Source organism: Ursus americanus, chromosome 10, assembly GCF_024610735.1.
Source record: "Ursus americanus isolate L20-20 chromosome 10, mUrsAme1.1.p, whole genome shotgun sequence".
NCBI classification, from domain to species: Eukaryota; Metazoa; Chordata; class Mammalia; order Carnivora; family Ursidae; genus Ursus; species Ursus americanus.
The window spans coordinates 269034-288602 of record NC_142136.1 but is presented as its reverse complement, the minus strand read 5'-3'; the positions used below and the strand labels follow the sequence as shown (position 1 = coordinate 288602).

Below are 19569 nucleotides of genomic sequence, written 5' to 3'. Positions count from 1 at the left end.
TGGGCTGCAAGCGGAGCGGGTACCCCTCCCGAGTGTCCCCCACCCCAGGACACACCAACACGGTCATCTGGACAACCCCACCCCCGTCCTGGGTCAACAGGAAAGTCTGCACTTGCTCTTCGCAGGCTGCAGAGTCAGAAGCATGTTCCCAGAGAGAAGGGAAACCGAAGCGTTCTCCCATCCCCGCCCTTCTCCATGTGCCGGGCAAGACAATGTCTCCTTTCTTGTGAACTCAAAGGGGGCCCCAGCCCCCAGCCTCCCCTTCCTCCCCATTAGCAGCTTAACCTGGGCTATCTCTCCACACAGACCCCGCTTTGTCCCCAGCCAGGGTCAGCAGCAGTCAGATGCATGACTCATGCCCCACACAGTCGGCCCCACTTGCAGCCTTAGGGCTCCAGAGCCCTCTTTCCAAATAAAGAAAAAAGCAGCCCAAAGGACTTGGCTTGCCTTAAATACTGCATCTGACAGAAAGGGGTGAGTGTGTACCACGGCACCCGCCTCCGAGGCTGGCCGGAGTGACAAGCTCTTTCCTCCGTAATTACGGGGAGGAGCTCAAATGCAGTTTCACAAAATCCAGTGAACTCTCACAAAGAGAGAAGATGACATCCTCCTGCCGAAAACGGAGCTGATCTGTAAGTAGCTCGACAAGGGGAAACCGCCTGCCTTCCTCCCACTCCTCCCAGAGCCCAGATGTGCAGAACAGAGGTTCAGACAGGCCTCATCGGGAACCCACGGAGAAACCGCGGACTTCTCCATGAGTCATTTCCCAGCATCTGCGCGAGGCTGGCAGCGCCCCACCCACACCAAGGCTGCTAGCCCTGCGGCCACGATGCTTGCTCACGGGAAAACAGCTGTGCGCCTCGTTTTCTCTGGTTTCATGCTATGTCGCAAACGCCAGAGTCCATTTCCCAACATCTGGGCAGGGGAGCGGAGGGGCGGGGCTGCCTGAGCTGCTCCAGATTTGGGGAAGATGGAAAGGCTGCCCAAGAATAAGGAACCCCACTCCGAGTCTTTCTGTAGAGGACCATTCTTACGATGGTCGTATGCCACAGAGAAGGCCACACTGGGGACCGAGCATCCAGGCTCCCAGAGGGAACTCAGGGCCTCCCCCACAGCCCGACATGGACCAGGAGCCAGGCAAGCAGGGTGGGTTTTCCAGAAAGGGCACCAGCCTATCTCCAAACAGCTCAGAGTTCAGCTAATAAAATGTGCCTCAGTCGTTAACTAAAAGCTGGATTAAAATTTCACTAAACCAAATACTGTTCAAACGTCCACAGGAGAAGAACCAGAAACACCGAAGAAGTGGAGCGCAGGCTCCGACAGGGACCGCCGAGCCGGCAGCGTCCGCGTCTACATCTGCAGCGGGCACGGGCACCAGGAAGGCCTGTGACACACGGTTCCGGAAAGGAGCCTCGGAGGCACAAGCCTCCACTGCCAGTCCCCTCCACATGCTCTCAGAGGCAGGAGGAAACCCTCCTGGCTTCTTCTCACTCCCTTCAGACCTCCTTTGAACCCCTGCGTGGCCTGCCTCCCCAGCCCCCGCTGCGTCTTCACAGGAGGACGCGTGCTCAGCCTCTGTGCTGAACCCCGACCTGACTCACGTCACCACCCGACCCACTCACAGCAGCCTCCAGGGAGGCGCAGCACCCGATGAAAGCTGCTCTGGTCCCACAAGGGACACGTGTCATGTCGTGTGGCATTCTGTACACTTGCAGCAGGGACAGGAGGGACGTAGCTAAGCCTCCCCCAGGAAGCAGAGAGTCGGAAGTCAGATCAGTGTCTGTCCCTGTGCTGGGCTGAAGTGTCACCTGGGCCCATCGCTGCCTGCACTCGAGGGGCTCCATGCTGGGATGCGGGCGTGAAGCACTAAAGGGTCCATGGTGGCTGCCGCAGATCAAGGGACAGACATTCGAGGGTGGCAGCCTGGCAGGCAGGGCCAGAGGAGCCCCAGGTCAGCATCAGGCAGGCACAGGACCAGGCAGGAAACACACCCAGAGCTGCTCACACTCTTCCCCAAGCACCAGGACCCAAACTGGGGATTCCTCCTAGAGCAGGACCATGGAGAGATGATCCCCACCCAGAGCACCCCAGAACGGTGGGATGGATCCCCGCCTGGAACACCCCAGAACAGTGGGGGGATGGATCCCCCCGGAGCACCCCAGAACAGTGGGGGGGATGGATCCCCGCCTGGAACACCCCAGAACAGTGGGGTGATGGATCCCCGCCTGCAGCACCCCAGAATAGTGGCGGGGATGGATCCCTGCCTGGAGCACCCCAGAACAGTGGGGGGGATGGATCCCCGCCTGGAGCACCCCAGAACAGTGGGGGGATGGATCCCCGCCTGCAGCACCCCAGAACAGTGGGGCGGATGGATCCCCACCTGGAGAACCCCAGAACAGTGGCGGGGATGGATCCCCGCCCGGAGAGCCCCAGAACAGTGGGGGGGATGGATCCCCGCCCGGAGAACCCCAGAACAGTGGGGGGGATGGATCCCCGCCTGGAACACCCCAGAACAGTGGGGGGATGGATCCCCCCGGAGCACCCCAGAATGGGGGGGATGAATCCCCGCCCGGAGAACCCCAGAATAGTGGGGGGGATGGATCCCCCTGGAGCACCTCAAGATTGTGGGGCATGAATTCACCTACTCCCACTGGCAAGGACTGTGTAAAGCCTGCATTTATGTCCAAAAGACTTTTTTTTAAACTTAAACTTGGAGAAATCAGAACTAAAAGTAAATGTTAGGAGAAACTGTTATGTGTACAGCCTCATAAATCAAAGTCAGTGTTCGTCAACGACTTGGTTTTTATTAAAAACCTCCAAGAAAATGGAGTCTGTGTTCCCGAACCACAGACCCTCACCGTCCCTTCCAGAGTCTAACCCAGACAGCTTCTCCCCCGCAAGACTGTGAGCCTCGGGGTCATCCCTGCTGGAGTCGTGCCTGGCGCACCGCAGGGCCGGTTTCCGAGCAACTGACATTTTTCAGTACGAGCAGAAAGGCGCTGCCACGTCTCAGACCCACACACCCCTTTAATTCCAGATTGGAAGTGCGCACCCATCCTGCCCGGGAACGACCTCTCCTTCGGGAACGGGCTCAGCAGGAACGACAGGATGTGAGGGGCTGTAATTACGCCCGTGTCGATAAACATGGTGACGAGCTAACCCCTCCTCACTTTGCTCCAGAAAGCAGTTATTTTACTGCCTAACTTCTAATCTTATGTAAAAAAGCAAAAACAAAAACATCGCCTATAATCTACTACCCCCCCCCAAAACAACCACACCGACATTATGTCCACAGATTCCAGACCATTTTTGGAATAAAAGGGAATCTCACTGTGAACACAGCTTTGTGACCTGCCGTTCACACTCAACGGACACAAGCACGGCCTGCGCGTTGGGAGCACCGTGCCCGCTAGACGGTGAGAAGCCGCGAGCAGCCGCCAGAGCCCGGCCTCCGAGGGAGACAAGTCAGGGCTGCAGGCCAGCACCAGGTGGTGCCCCTTCCCCCCCAACACACACGAAACCAGGTGAGAGGAGGCAGACGGTGACTGCCCGTGGGCGGGGGTCCCGGAGCGACCGTGGGGAGCAGCTCAGCATGGTCCCCCCCAGTCAGAGCGGCCACGTGAGGGTCAGATCAGGAAGTGTGGGGCAGCTCCTCCCCCACCCTGAAGCTGTTTGTACATGTTGTGGGGACTTTGTGGGAAAGTAGGCAATGTCATCCTCGCAATAATCACATACATTAACAAAAGGAAACGAAAACACTAGGACTTTGTGGAATATTCTTGCTCATGAGCAGGTTAACCCAGCACCTCAGAGGTCTTGCTTTTAACTTCTTTTGTGCACGTAACACGGATACGCTTCTTTTACTGGATAAAATGGTGATTTCATCCACGGTGTAACCCTCCCCATCCCTGTTTTGGAAGCAGGAGGTAGACTCTCATGGGTGGGGTCCGCAGGTGCTCTCTGCAGATGACCCAGGCCGTCCAGCTGCCTGTGAGCCCCGACCTGGCCGCCCAACGCCCTGGAGCCTCGAGTTTCAGCAAGCAGACGATGAGCTGCCGTTTAAGTGGTGACACGATTATAGCCACAAAAGTTACGTGTGAACAAAGCTCACCCTCAACATCAGGAAAGTAGTTTTCCTAGCAAGACATAAACTTTGCCCAAAGTCACTTTTGTGGAGAAGGGACAAGGCCAGGAGGAAAGGGCTTGTGCTCCCAGCGTCTGACCCAACGAGCTCTTCCAAGCTGATCTGAAGCAGAGCCTCCCCCCAGCCCCTGCTCTCCCACATCAAAAGGAAAGAAAAGAACAAACCAGGGCCTTTCCCTACGATACCTCCTGAGGAATCACTAGCGAAGGGTAGACATGAGTGAGTGCTGGGGACACCTGTGCAGCACAGTCGCCATCCCAGGGACCCCAGGCACAACCCTCTGCTGGGGAGAAGAAGGGAAGGAGACGTGTGTCCCCTTCTCTCTGACACATTCCATCTACACGTCTGGCTGAGTCTGAAGATGGTACAAGCAGCAGCTGAGCTCAAGACCTACCCTGCCCCAGAAGCCCGGCCAGGCCGCCAAGCCCTCTGGCTCTTTTGAGTTCAGAGACCACGTGGAAGCTCTTTATTTCCCACAGTGACTCAGCCAAATGGAGCATCCAATCTGAGAGGAAACGCTGAGGCCGGTGGAAGCATGCTGGGGAGAGGCAAGACTCCTCGGCCATGGCACAGGCGAGGAGGGGACTTCCTCGGAGGTGATGACCGACCCCTGCCCACACTGGTGGCCATCTTGGCTCCCAGTGTGCCCAGTTCCTTCTCACTGGCAGATGCCGTTGGAGCCTGGGCCTTCCTCCTCTGGCCTCAACATCGGCACAGGCCTCCAGATGGGTCTTCTGCTTCTGGGCTCCAGCCAAGGCCACTCGAGCCAGAATCTTCAAATATTGCCTTCTTCCAGCTATCCTCAGGTGGGTGGGCCCCAGAGCCCCAGAAGGGCTCCCACCCTTCTTGCCTCTCACCTCACGGGTCCTCACGAGACGTGTGTGGACACCATGCCGTCCTGTCCCTAAACCTCTCTCATCTTTCCCAGTTCTTTGCCGACCTGAGGTGTATTCCGAGCTTGCTTCGCATTCACCACTTCTCCCTTCGGCCACACCTGGTCAGCTATTTATTCGTCCAGTGATGTTTTCATAATTCTTGTGTTCTTCCTTTCTGGAAATTCTATTTGGTTCTTTTGCAAACTGGGTTCATCATTCTTTAGCATTTCTCATCCCATTCATGTTTTAGTCTTGTCTCTTATTACTTCAAATTCACTAAACTTTGTTGGCTGACGCTCTGCAAACTCGGCAGGTCTGATTCTTAGTCTGTTGTTTTTCTTGGCAAAGGCACACGACACTTTATCTCCTTATGTTCTTTGAGTATTTTCTCCTCAGCAATCACAGAGGAAGAGTCTTTGAGGCCTGGACTGAAGGGTACGTTTGGATTTGTTTTGACTGGCATTTCGTCACCTCAGTGGATGTTACAAACTACGAGTCCAGGACTACGGTAACGCATGTGCGCGGACTGAGGTTTTCGGATCACAGACACGGTACGGATTCAGGCCTGCAAACTCACAAGAGAGCTTTTGCTAACTTCTTTTGTGGGTGCGTTGACTTGCCTTTTCACCCTAACCCTATGGAGCAGAGCTCTGGGGCTACCAGCTCTCAAGGTCCACCAGTGTGAATACTGTTTTTGCCTCGATACTAAATGTCCAAGCGCACCCATATTTTTTAAGCTGCTGGAATTATTTTGTGTTAGCGTCTTTCTTTGCTGTCAGGGTTAACTTTCTGTTGGCAGCACCCTCTCCTTGTCTGGCACATCAGAGAAGCATTCAATAAATATTCATTGAGGGGCGCCTGGGTGGCTCAGTCAGTTAAGCGTCTGACTCTTGGTTTCAGCTCAGGTCAGGATCTCAGGGTCCTGGGATCGCACCAGGCTCCAAGCTCAGTGGGGAGTCTGCTCCAGATTCTCCCCTTCTGCCCCTCCCTCACCCACACGTACGTGCGCTCTCTCTCTCTCTCTCTCTCAAATAAATAAATAAATCTTTAAAAAATAAATAAATATCCATTGAACTAATAAATAAATAAGTAAACAAAAATAGCCAAGGTCATTAAAACTGTCTGTAAGGAGAGCATGAAGTTTCCAAGTCCAAACCATTACCTCAGGGCACCGACTAGAGTTAACTGGCTCCTTGGGACACCATCTTGGGGGCTACCACCTGATTCTGGCTGTATCTCAGATGGCTGATTTTCCGAGAGGACAGTATTATGACATCATTATCTTTATTTAGCTCTGGGCCTCCCATTTTCTAGTACCACCAAAGCCAGGAACTGCCACGATTTCCATTTCTAAACTTGTCTAAAATGTTTTGAAGACCAATGACCCCCATTCTCAACCTTGCCTAAAACAGAGGTTCCCAAATAGACTCCCTTCCCAGAGGTCTTGGCTCAGCACGTCTGGGGAGGGCCCAGCTTCCCCGAGACCACAGTTACTTTCCAGGTTTATGACCTCCAGGCCTTGACACCAACCACGTGAACACAGAAAGGGTTTGTCTGGCGCCAGGATAACGGAAGTCACCCAGAAGGTTCAGTAACATCACCCTCCCTGGCAGCACCTTCACCACCAGCCCCAAAGCCAGACCTGACTCCTGACAAACGTCTCAGGCTTTTTGCTTTTCTTCAACAAATTATTTCTGAGATTCCTGAGCACACCCGGCACACACACAACTGTGGCCACTCGGCCTCAGGAGCGCCTCCCGGTGCTGGGGGCCCGGAGCAGACGGAGATCGAAAGGTGTCTCCCCATTTCAGGGGCAGGAGATCCCTAACAGGTTTGTAAACACTAAGTTCAGTCAGTGGTCAGAACGTGCTGTTTCTTCCCTTGTAGAAGGACCAATATGCAAGGAGATAATTCTTCAGCTAAAAATGTTCTCCAACTCAAACAGCTGTCTGCACGGGTGCACACAACCCGTAATTCTAACCCTGGAGGGTCAGTCGCGGGCTTCGTGGGGACCCTTCTCCACTCCACTAACAACTCGATGATGAGAGACTTGCTCGGGACCCCACTACAGCTTTGCTGGCTTCACCCGGGCTGCAAACCACGATCCCCACCCCTCGCTAACACTCGCATTTCTGGGTCCTCTCTCCCCGCCCCCCACGTAAACTGCTGCAACTTTCAGGGTGCCCTCACCTCCTGTCCCTGGGGTGTGGTCCAGGAGCAGCATCCCGGGAGCTTGTCAGAAATGAAGATTACGGCCCACCCTACATGTCCTGGGCAGACGTCAGTGTCGATGAGACCTCCAGCGGTGAGTGGCCCTTCGCAGCTGACTTTGAGGCGCACCGAGGTGCTTACCGCGTGGCAAATTCCTCAGTCTGAGGACCTGTTAGGTGCTGCTCCTTCTGACCGGACCTTCTCTAACGCTATCCGTGAACGCGGTCCAGGCCCCCTTTCCTCAGTGAGTATTACCTCCACACCCATCTCAGATATGTCTCTCTAGGAAAATTTAAAGGAAGGTGATAAAAAAAAAAAAAAAAAGCTTCCCAAATATTCACCTCTCAAAATGTCTGACTGGTGCTGTGTTGGGTACACACCTGCAGCTCATCTCTGACTAGACGGTGCCCACAGGCGCCCAGTACCGGGCAACAGCTCCCCCAGGCACCTGCAGGCCGCTCGGTCCTGGGCGGCACGAGCATCTGGGAAGACCATCGTCTGCCACCAAGACGGCAGCAGCACTGCCCTGAAAACAGGAGCTCGTGTGGATGTCCCAGTGCCTCACTCACACGGAGCAGCGCGGACAGCGGCAAACGGCACCCGTGTTCGGGGTGCTCTCCACACAGAGGAAAACGGATCGAGTAAAGGAACAGCAGACATTACCAGAGTGACTTCTCCACAATTTTGGTCCTGAAAACCTCCTCCCGGTCCAGGTTCACAGTGCAGTAGCAATCTCGCATCTTGTTTGGCCCAGGGTAAGTGGGAAGATTTTTGGCTTCACCTAAAAAGCAAATGTAAATATACCATCAACTTAGCATAGAATTAGTTCATTCCCTTGCTAATCACAGGCACATTTCCAAATAATGAATTTATTTCATAGCAATGCACTGCTTTCTCTTTTGTACACTCATTACTAGCTCTTTATAATGTCTTTCCTGCTACCACAAGTCAAAATACCAAAGAGAATACCTGTGTGGTGTTAGAATGAGAGGTAATACACGTACCCTCCACCCTCCGAAACAAACTGATAGAAGTGGGGATCCATTAGCCTACAGTTAGGATTGTTTGTTTTATTCACACCAGCCCCCTTGTTTTAAATGTGCAAATTATGGTAAGGTACATACAATTTAAAATGTATCATCTTAACCACCTTTAAGTGCAGAGCTCAGTAGTGTTAGGCATATTTACACTGTTGTGCAACGAACCTCTATAACTTTTTCATCGTGCAAAACTGAAACTCTGCACCCACTAAACACGTCCTCGTTCCCCTCCCCAGCACCCACCCTTCCACTTTGCGTCTGTGAATCCTGCTACTCTAGGTCATTCACCGAAGTGGGATCGTTCAGTATTTGTCCTTCTGTGACGGCCTTATCTCACTCAGCACAATGGCCTCAAGGTTCACGTGTGTCGTAGCAAATGTCAGGACTCCCTTCCTTGTCAAGGCTACGTGATATTTCGTAGTACGGACGGACCACAGTCCGCTAACCCATTCATCCCCTGGCTTGTTTTATTCTGAATTTGATCTGACAGTATTAGATCAAAGCTGGGGCAATAATTAAGGAGGAGGACTCTTTTTTATTGACGAAACTATGAACTCCAGCTGTTTATTTTTTTAAAGATTTTATTTATTTATTTGAGAGAGGGACAGAGAGTGAGCACACAGCAAGGGCGGAGGGGAAGAAGCAGGCTCCCCACTAAGCAGAGAGCCTGAAGCCGGGCTCGATCCCAGGACCCTGGGATCATGACCTGAGCCAAAGGCAGATGCTTCACCGACTGAGCCACCCGGGCACCCTTCCAGCTGTTTAAAATACAGAGCGCTTAGCCAGTTAGAAGTAAGTCCCGAGGGGAGACCCGCTGTAGGTCAAGTGTCTCCCTCCCATGGCCCCTCCCCCACACGAAGGGGAAACCTGCAGGCAGCAGCATGCCCAGCCGGCCCTGCAGAAAACGTAGCGACTCCTCAACTCCTCCTGGGACCCTGGGTCTATCGAGAGATCATTATCAACACCGCAATCTAGCGTCCTCTACTGGAAGCTCACAGGCATGAACAGCAGGGCCACAGCCCCGCTCACAGGCAGCTTGCGACTGGACGCCCAGGCGACGTCCCCTCCAAGGAAGAAAAGCCTTGGACACACTCTTGCCTCTCAGAGGCCTTTCCTGTCTCTGCATCTTCTGGGACAGCCGCAGGCAGCCGAGCCCGTGCATGGAAGACTGGGCAGTTCCGAGAGTCCAGCACCGTGCCAACGACCACCCAGGCACAGCCGCTAACACCTGTAGCACCATAAAGGACCAAACTGCCTCATTCTTGTCAAAACTGAAAAAAGCAACAGAAACCAACCCTGAACCAGAGCACGAGCTCCTCAGAACTCAGCACCAAAACCTCCCAACAAAAACAGCCGTTAACTCACTTGGGGGAAACAAGCTCATTTAAAAGATGCCAGTTTGCCAACGGGCACGCCGGAGCCTCCAAGAGGGCAGAGACGAACTCAGTTTGTTTGGAGCTTTCTTGACTTTTCATTTAATGTCGTTACAGGCCCCCATGCAACGGGGTGGGGGTTTTCTGTGCCAATGCAGCTTATTTCTGAGCAGAGTGCTCCTTCGGGATTTCCAGAAGCAGCGGCTGTGATCAGCGCACGTGGTCCCTTCCTGCGCACAGCCAGAACATGAGACCTGACTCTCCAAGCCTCAGTTTCCCCCACTGTAAGAGCACGAGAACACAGTAGCTCTCCAAGGCTCCTCCAGCTCCAAGAAGCTTTTAACTTAAAAGATTGCAGAGGTGTTTCTTTTGGGAATCATCAAAGGCTCCTAGCGGGTGAAGAAGGAAATAACAATGAATGTTTTCTTGCAGAACCACAACAGTACAATCCTCCAGAACACACCATGTCTACAGGAGTCCAGCCGTGAAAACATGGCCGATCTGGTAAGCGGCCATGAATCTGAGCCAAGCTTCAAGTTGGTTGTCAAATGTCAGAAAACGGACTTTCTGAAGACTTCCGGCAGCCGGGAAAGGCCATATGCACATGCATGCAGGGTGTGTGTCCATCCGCAGGCATCAAAGGGTACAACTAGGTTCACGGGTATCTCCAGAGAGGGGGCAGGTACGGAGGGGCAAGAGGAGCGGACGCAGGGCTCCTCCTGCTGAGCTGACCCAACAAAGCAGTCACCTCACACACGCCAGCCCCAAAACGAACCCTTCTGTCTTCCGGTTCTGGTTTGGGAACTGGTCACTCTCGCAGCATTCACAAATCTTTAACCGTAACACCAGCCCGACGTTGTGGACTTCTCGGAGGACAACTTTATGATGGGAATCAGGGTTACCATGCTTCCCTTTGGAATTTTTTTTGCAACAAATGAGATATTTAGCTCCAAGTTCCTGTGTTTCTTCAAAGGAGAAAAGAAACTTGTCTGAAAGTCTCATGAGAGATGATCGCTGGTGGAAAATACAGAACTGGGACTTCGTTCCTGTTTCTTCTCCAACGAACCTCAGAACACAAGCAATAGTAGCTGCCATTCCTCATGGTGGGTACCGTGCGGAGAGAAGGGAAAGACACCCCAGCCATGTCCTCTGCCCAGGGTCCTTAAGCTGGGGGCCTATCGGGACCGAACAGGCTGGGAATGAGGAGTTTCCCCGAGTCTCCGCTGGGAGCCCCGCTGCAGAACGGGGGTGGGCATCTCAGCTCTTGGGGGTCCCACCCCGACCATATTCAGCAGAGATGACCACTCCTTCCACACTGACTCCTTATCCCAAAGGCTGGAGGCCATTTCCCTGCCCGGCTGCGTATTACGGTGCCTTTCTGTCCCTAAGGAAAAACATGTCCCTCTTCTCAGCACGTGGAGACATTTACACAGGAAAGTAAAGCTGTCCCAGTATACGGCAGGTGCTGAATTATTTGCTGAGTGACTGGATGAATAAGTGACCACCAAGCAAAAGAAAAGCAAACCTTGGTTTCATTCTAAGAACCAAATTAGGATCATTTTCATATGACTCCTTCTCCTACTGACCACGTCTGGAACGTATGCTATGAACGAACCAGATTTGATGAAGACAGCACATTTGGAACTTGATTCCTTCCCCAAACACCTAACAGAAGTAAAAGGTCTTAAGAAACAGTAAACAAAAGACACTGAATGAGCAACTCTGATTCCGACATCCAGGAACGAAGCCTTGGGTAAGGACGACAGAGGTTGTGTTCTACAAGCGTCTTTGTTCCCGAGCCACCATTGCTAACAATCCTTGTGCCAGAAAAACCGAACCCTCAGCCTCCCGCTCAACCAGAGAGAGGGAAGACCCATGTGTGGACGCCCATGCCTCGCTGCTGCTGGGGGGGTGGGGGGTGGGGTTCAGCCTGATAAAGAAGCCTCTGTCCAGTCTGGAGGGCCTCAAGGGTGCCGAGGAGCAAGGCCATCCCTACCCCGAAAGGGGGCGTTGGAGGTCATGGACCCCAGTGCCCTAGGAATGACGCTGGCGACAGCACGCAGCTGCATCACCTCTGAGGGGTCTGATCTTGTTTGCTGCCCTCCAGCACCCAGCACAGAGGCTGGAGTGCCCTCAACATCCCCAGGAAGAGAAGGGTGGAGGAAGGAAGGGAGGAGCATCAGAGGGAAGCATGTAGAGGGAGGCTCTACTAAGCACCTTCCTTCTAGCTGTGAGCCTCCGGGGTTCCTCCTCCACGTGCTCAGATCCACCACATCCACACGGCCTAGTGGGCCCTCCCCGCCCAGTGGCCTCCACGTGTGGAAGGGGAACACTGTGGGAGAATTTACGCAGGTCTTTCGGTCATTCTGGTTCAGAATACTTAAACGGCCCAGAGTCTGGTAGCCAGCATAGCTTGTTATAACAACATAAGAGCCTATCTCCCCAAAAAGATCAATTTCAGGATGAAAATATTCTATTTCCCTGAACATATATTTTTGAATACCTTGCTATTTTATCACTTGACGTTAAATAGAACAAAACTCCATAAAAACAGACAAAACTGGATTTCTAAATCAAGTTATAAGCAGCCTCCCCTACCGCACACTGATTCAGTCTGAAAACTCCATGCTGAGCTGCCTGGACGCCACCGTCATCAGACACCTGCCTCCTCTGCCTCCAGGGCATCATGATGCAGGAAGAACCACTTAATACACATTTCAGATTTCCTCCAAGAAATCTGTAATACAGGTAATGGGGTAGGGAGAAGACAAGCATAAAATAAGGCTGTTCACGGGGCGCCTGGGTGGCTCAGTCGGTTAAGCATCCAGGCCTCTTGGTTTCAGCTCAGGTCATGATCTCAGGGTTGTGGGATCGAGCCCCGGGTCAAGCTCCGTGCTTAGCAGGGAGTCGGCTTGAGGATTCTCTCTCTCCCTCTGCTTCTTGCATGCACACACACTCTCTCTCTCTCAAAAAATAAGGCTGTTCACATGGAAATTAAAAGTTCAAAATATAATGAAAAGAAGAAAATTATATCTATCCAGCCCTAACATGTGTGACTCAGTGATCAGTTAAGCTCCGAGTTCCCTGGGAGCTGTGGCACGAATGGAAATATAGCAGAAGGCACACTTCTCAGAATTTACTTGGAAGGGAAGCGCACCAGTCCTCCACGAGAAACACTGTTCTGGAGCAACCCTCTGCTAGCCTCACACAGGAGGCAGGAAAGGCGGGCTGGGCGCGCGTCGTGTTCATTCTATAAGGGGTGCACAAACACACTTCATGTGGCAACGTCTCGTCCCGTCCACCACGAGAAGCGGGGCACAAATCACAACCGCTGTGAAGCATCTCAGCAGAGAAGGTGGTGTGAACAAGGAGGCCCCACCTGGCTCAAGGCTAGAACTCCACACACCATGGACTCGGACCGGCATTTCCGCTCCTAACACTGTCTCACAGCCCGAGCACAGATGCCCTTCCAATACCTTCGTGGGCCCACAACCCAGGAGGCACACATCGGGGACCTGCAGCCCAGCCCATCCACCAGCAGACCTCGAGCCCCATGAAGGCCTCACGGTACAGGAGCTTCATCCAGCCAAATCCATCCCAACCCGTGGGCCCCAAATCCCTGGCCCCAAAGCTGTGAGACACAAGTTGTTCCCAAGCCGAAAAGCTGTGAGGAAAACTATACCAGGACACACACACGTCCTCAGGTTCAGGAGCTCCATCCAGGTGCAGTGGAGATAATCTGAATCACGGGATTAGTCCAGTGAGAGAATGTCTGACACCATGCAGCCATCACACTATCGAATCTGTCACAGTCCCGAGGGCCTGGGAGCCGTGTGCTGTGGGCACCATGCGGCAGCTACAGGAGATACTCTGCTGTTCCCACCAGGTACGTTCTGATCTAATTTCACATGCATGTATCCCAGATTGGAGAAGAGTAAAATAAATGTGATAGACAAGCACACAGGGCAGCCCAGATGAAGGAACAGCCCGGTCTGCAGCGCCCTTTGAAGGCTGGACCAGGCAGAGCCACCAGTGGTTGTGACCAAACCCTTCCCGAGCGGTCACTCTAGCGGTAAAGGCGAGTTGAGCGGGTCCACCGTGATGAACTGTGCTGGCTGCTTTTACAACTTCAGGATCCAGCTGTTATTTTTAACATTCCTTAACAGACCAACAGACTCGAACAAAGACAGTTAATGCCCCCGAGTGAGCATGCTGGGGTCCACTGGGTTGCTGCCAGAGCCACATCAGAGAAGGGCTATACTCTCACTGGGTTTACACCCATGATCCTGGGCAGGGGCACCCCTGCTGGTCCTACAGTTACTTTGCATTTACCCACTAGGGAAAGGTGCCCCTGCCCTGGAGTTCCATTTGTCAGGAAGCTGTACTGTTCTGAGCCTGAGAATGGAAGACAATTTCCCATCACCAGCTAACACTGTCATAACAATACACAGATCTATGGCCCCTCAGGTGCTGTGACCTCAGGCTGTGGCCCCACCGAGGCCAGGAGAACAGCCTCTGCTGGGTCCTGCCCTCAGGTCTCCGCCTGGGGCCCTTGGTCTAAGGCGGCAATGAGACACAGACTGCCCCCCACACAGTTCTAGATTTGGAGTTAGCGGATGAGTTAGTGACTTAAAAATAAAGTGGTTTCACATTTCTTTCTAATCCCTTTGAAAACTCTGAAAATCCAGCCATGCTGGCTACTTCCCCTTGTTGAAATGGTTGTGGGTCTGGTGGGGGCAGCCCCTCTCAGGGGGCAACTGCCTGGCCTTGTACATTTTGGGCCCCTCCAGCCACATGCATGGGTGTGCCTGCCCTCCCTGACCCCTCATGTGGTCTTCTGGGGCCCCACTCTTAAGGACGCCAGTCTATCATCAAGGTGCACCTGCCCTGGAGTTCTTCACCACCCCCAAAGCGCAAGTGGCATCTGGGCTCCCCCTGATTAATGGGAATTTCTGGCTGGAAGACTGCCTGTGGCAGGTAAAAAATGAGACTATAGGGTCTGTGCTTCCTCCACACCTTCCAGCACAGCTCTGCTCCCCAAAGTCTTTTGCTCTTCTATGCTTTGTTTCTACTAGTTGCATTAGGAATCTCTAGCAGGTTACAGTGAAGGGACAAGGGTGAGGAGGTAGCTGAGGAGGCTGAAGAATGTAACAGGGACACAAATGGCAGGAATAGGCTGAGTTTTTTTTTTTTTTTTAAATGCAGGAAACTAAAGTGAGGTACTATGGAAACTTCTGGAAGAGTAAGGGCCCCTGAACAATGGTGAAGATGAGGATCTGAGCTGTCCCCAGGCTGGGCCTGGGCCCTCCTAGAACATTATCCCTGTGCATCTGTACAGTAAACAGGAGGTACCAATAAGTAGGGGCCACACAAAAGAGAGCACATAGTCTTCAGGATGCCCTCAGTGCCACAGGAAACCTCAGCCTGGGAACAGTTTTCACCTGGCACTCCCACCTCCAGAGGAGTTATCATGTGACCCAAATAAGAAAGAGGAAGAGGGAAGAATACCTGGGAGAACACCCAGGAGATCACCCGAGAGAACATCTGGGAGATCCCCTGAGAGAACACCCCGGGGATCCCCTGAGAGATCACCCGAGAGAACACCTGGGAGATCCCCTGAGAGAATACCTGAGAGATTACCTGAGAGAACACCTGGGAGATCACCCGAGAGAACACCCAGGAGATCACCCGAGAGAACATCCGGGAGATCACCCGAGAGAACACAGGGGAGATCACCTGAGAGAGATCACCTGGCGAATGTCTGTCAGAGGACACCAGGGCCACAGGGCCATGCCCAAAGCCCGCCATTTCCTCCCATTGAGGTGTTTATACACTTAACTTGCTTGTATGTGTATATGTCTGTGTATGTGTGTGTGTACACGTGTGTGTCTTGATTTCTGTTTTTTCTCTTAACAGCTTTATTGCAATAGGATCAGCGTATCATAAAATTCACCTATTTAAAGTGTACAATTCAATGTTTTTTAGTACATTCACTAGGTTGTGCAACTATCCCCACAATCAGCGTTAGAACATTTTCATGTCCCTGAAATAAATAAACGTGGACCTATTAACTGTCACATCCCTTCTGCCTCCCCCAGGCCCTGGCAACCACTAACCTACTTTCCATCTCTATAGTTTCGGCTCTTCTGGACATTCATATAAATAGAATCGTATCACATGTGATCTTTTGCGTCTGACTTCTTTCATTCAGCATGGCGTTCAAGGTTCATTCACAGTGCAGACCTGTTCCTTCTCACGGCTGAGTAATACTCCGCTGTATGGGTGTTGCACGATCTGTTCAGCCATTCTTCAGCTGACAGACACTTGGGTTGTTTCCAACTTCGGGCTGCTGTGCATAGCGCTGCTGTGGCTGTTTGAGTACCAGTTTCCGTGCGGACATGAGCACGCCCAGGAGTGGAGGTGCTGGGGGATGTGGTAACTCTGGGTTTAACTGTCTGAGGAGCCTCCAAACCGTTTCCCATGGTGGCTGTGACACTTTACAGTCCCAGCGGCAGTGAATGAGGTTCCACTGACCTACTACTGCCTGTCTTTTCAATTAAACATTCGCTGGGAATCAGAGAAATGCCTGTTCTTTCATTTTTCTGTTTTACGATGGCAAAATGGGAGGGAGGTGATTGTGGCAACAGGTTTTTAAGACAGTAAATATTCCGGGCGTAGATTTCTGCCACTTCCCACACAGCGGCGGGGGTGCACCACTTTGGTTTCCACGTCCCATTTCTGGCCAGGAGAGCGAACTCCCCCAGCCCTTCACCCCAGCATGAGTGATTCTGGGTTTACGCTGTCTGGGTCCGAGCACTGGCTTTGAAGACACCAGAGAGCCAGGTGTGTGACGGCATGGGCGTGTGACGAGCAGGCGTGTGACGGCATGGGCGCTTCTGCGGTTAGCTGGAACCACGCACAAACCAAGTCCATCTGTGTGCTTCCAGCCTGCCGAGCCGGCCCGAGAGAAAAACCAGCTCCTTTCCTGGAGACAGCGTGAGGTTCCAGAGGCTGGTCTACTCCAGCTCACAGCCTCAGTGGCAGTGGAGAGAGGTGGAAACATTCTGTGTGTACAGGTGTCCATTAAAATACTTTGTTTATATATATGCTTTTTTGCTGTTATCGTTCAGAAGTACCTGCAAGGCAGCTGTGGGAATCCAAGATCAAACATGACAGTCTTCGTGCAGCCCCAGGCCCAACCACAGACCCTCTCTCCAGAAACAGTCACATTCACTAATTTCTGTCTCTTAGTTCCCAAGCAAGCATCATCAATTTAAATAAGCGTATCACTGATGTTTCTCTGCTGATCAATTTGAAATCAGCTGTTGATCCCTGTTATGAAGGATGATTTTTTTACAATGTCAAGTATTCAACATTTCACCCTGTTCTGTACCTATAAATATCTTACCTATTGTCTCTATAAGTTGATTCGAAATATGCTAACTCCGCAAGCCGTCATTTACATCACGGTCACGCAGCCACGTGCTGTGACCAGACACTGCGGCCCCCTCCACATCGCCCTTCACCTGGTCCCTTCCCATTTGACCTGAGCGCCTCCTCCAGGCACTGCTCTGGGCTGCGAGGAGGACACATCTCTGCCTGCCCAAGGGTCCTCATCATTTGACAAAACACAAAAGAAGCATTCAGGTCAGCTTGACCTGTTAAAGGCACTGCTACATTTCTTAGAGCTCTTTAAATACATTAAACAGCCCAAATTTCCATTCCAACCTGCAACCTCTTCCAGGGGCAGCAATGCCTTGATACATAAAATAAGACCCCGACTTGGCCAAAGACGGCCCCTCCCAGCCCGCACTGGAAAGAGAGTCTTCTGCAAGATCTAGGTTTATTTTTCGGAAGCAACCAACATAGGATTTCAGGCTGCTGTTTCTGCTCTGAACACTTTGGTACTATCTTTGTTTTTCTTTCTTTTCCCCACTCCATTCTCTGAAAGAGTCCTGGCTTAAGCCTGAGAAAGAAAATTTCTTAGATATTAACAAAAGATTAGAAAAACCATTTTCTTACTTATAAAATCAGAGCCTGGCATTCATACCTCCAGTGCAAAACACAAAGTTCTGGAAAGACTTTTAAACGAAGGTATTCCTTTGTTCACTTGCATCTGGCCCGAAGGGAAATAGACAGATGGTGGAAATCCCAGGTCCATGGCGAAAGCGAAACTTCATGTTATTCTGGGGTAAAGAGACTCTGAGAGGCCTTTCTGATGAAAGCCTGACCCTTTCCTATGTAACTTACTATCTTTTCGGTTGGTTAAATACACCCCAGGCTGTTTCTCAAGCACTTTGCATTTTGTGGTCTGACGGTCTCCCCAGGAGTGAAGGCAATTATGACAGCTTAGCACGGGGCTGACCTCACACACAGGTAATATCCATGTTAGTGCGTGTAATGTTAACAGTGCTGTATCACGCCTATGAGATGCACGTGTGTGACACATCTGTTTCTGCTCCTTTGTAAGGAAGGCAGCATTACTGAAATGCCAGCAGGGCTAACCTCCATGTGCAGAAGGCAGAGGGGCTGCTCCCCCCAATAAACCCATAAAATCCCTTCCTCTTTCCCTTGCTCAGCTGCCAGAAGCGAGGGCACAGAGAAGACAGATGGTGGCAACAGAAGGCAGCTGATGATAAGATGGGCCAGTCACCAGGACAGTGCCAACACCCCAGGTAGGGGTGAGAGGTGGTGGTGGGGGGGTGCTCTGGGTTGGAAGAACTCCTGAGCAAGGTGCCACGACCACCAGGCTGACTGACCCCTTTCCTCCAGCTGCGACATAAAGAGAAACAGGGAAACAGGTGATGCATCTCAAGGCCTTGAGAGCAAAGATCGGTGGCAATGCAGACTGTGGGAGACGGTTATCAACAGAGCAAGAGAAGATTCCTGCAAGTCACATATCCGATGAGTATTCTGGGATCTAAAATATATAAAGAGCTCCTACAACTTAACAACTAAAGACAAATGACCCCTTTAAAAATGGGCAAAGAACCTGAAAGGCATTTTTCCAAAGATATCCAAACTGTCCACATGGACGTGAGAAGACACTGGACGTCACATGTCATTACGGAAATGCAAGTCAAACCCGTACTTAGATACCACTCTGCCATGAACACAGCCAGAATTGTTTTTAAAAAGGAAATAACAAATGTTGGTGAGGATGTGGAGAAAGTGCAGTACTTGTACGCGGCTGGGGGAGTGCGGAGTGGTGCAGCCACCGTGGAAACAGCTAGGACATGCCCCAGCAACCCCACTGTGGGCCGCACACGCACAAGAACTGAACACAGAAACGCACATGTGAATGTCCACGCAGCAAGCAGGCGGAGACAACGCAGTCGTGCACCTACATGTGGGTGGGGCGGGGGCAGCAGGACGCAGTGCCATCGCTGCCCTAGGCGGTTTACCTGAAGATCACGCGGTGTCCCTCCGCGGGATTACGAAGGGTGAAACTAAAGAGAGGTGGTGGTAAATGCCACTGACGTGTACATTTAAAAATGGCTAAGTGGTGAGTTCTGTGTTATGCCCATCTTATCACAATTTTAAAAGGCAAAGTCCAGACGGTTCCCAGTGTTGTGACCAAGGCAGCGGCTGCTCCATGCGACTGTGGTTATCACACAGAGGATACTGTCCACCCGATGTCCTTTCCCAGATGGAGCAAGAAAGGGTATAAATAGAGATGTTCTTGGTGCGGTGTAACACACACTCGGTGAACACAACCCCGCGGACTCCACGTATGTGCACAGCGCGGAATCAGACCAACACGTGGAACGGTCCCAGCACTCCAGAATGTTCTTCCAGTCGTCCCAGCTCAATGACCCCTCCACCAGGGCTCAGCGTTCTTCCAAATTTTATCCTGTCGCTCAGTCCTGCCTCTTCTGTAGCTCATAAAAATGGAGCCAGATCCCTTAACCCATGAGAGGTTGCAA

The 19569-nt window shown here is 52.1% G+C and overlaps 1 protein-coding gene across 1 annotated transcript in view; it reads right to left on the bottom strand.

Annotated features, from left to right (window-relative positions):
• RASA3 (RAS p21 protein activator 3) overlaps positions 1-19569 on the bottom strand; it is a 107335-nt gene that overhangs the window by 56382 nt on the left and 31384 nt on the right. The window contains exon 2 of the mRNA XM_045772893.2: positions 7894-8011. Coding sequence (XP_045628849.1) covers positions 7894-8011 — 118 coding nt within the window. The remainder of the gene's footprint in view (positions 1-7893; positions 8012-19569) is intronic.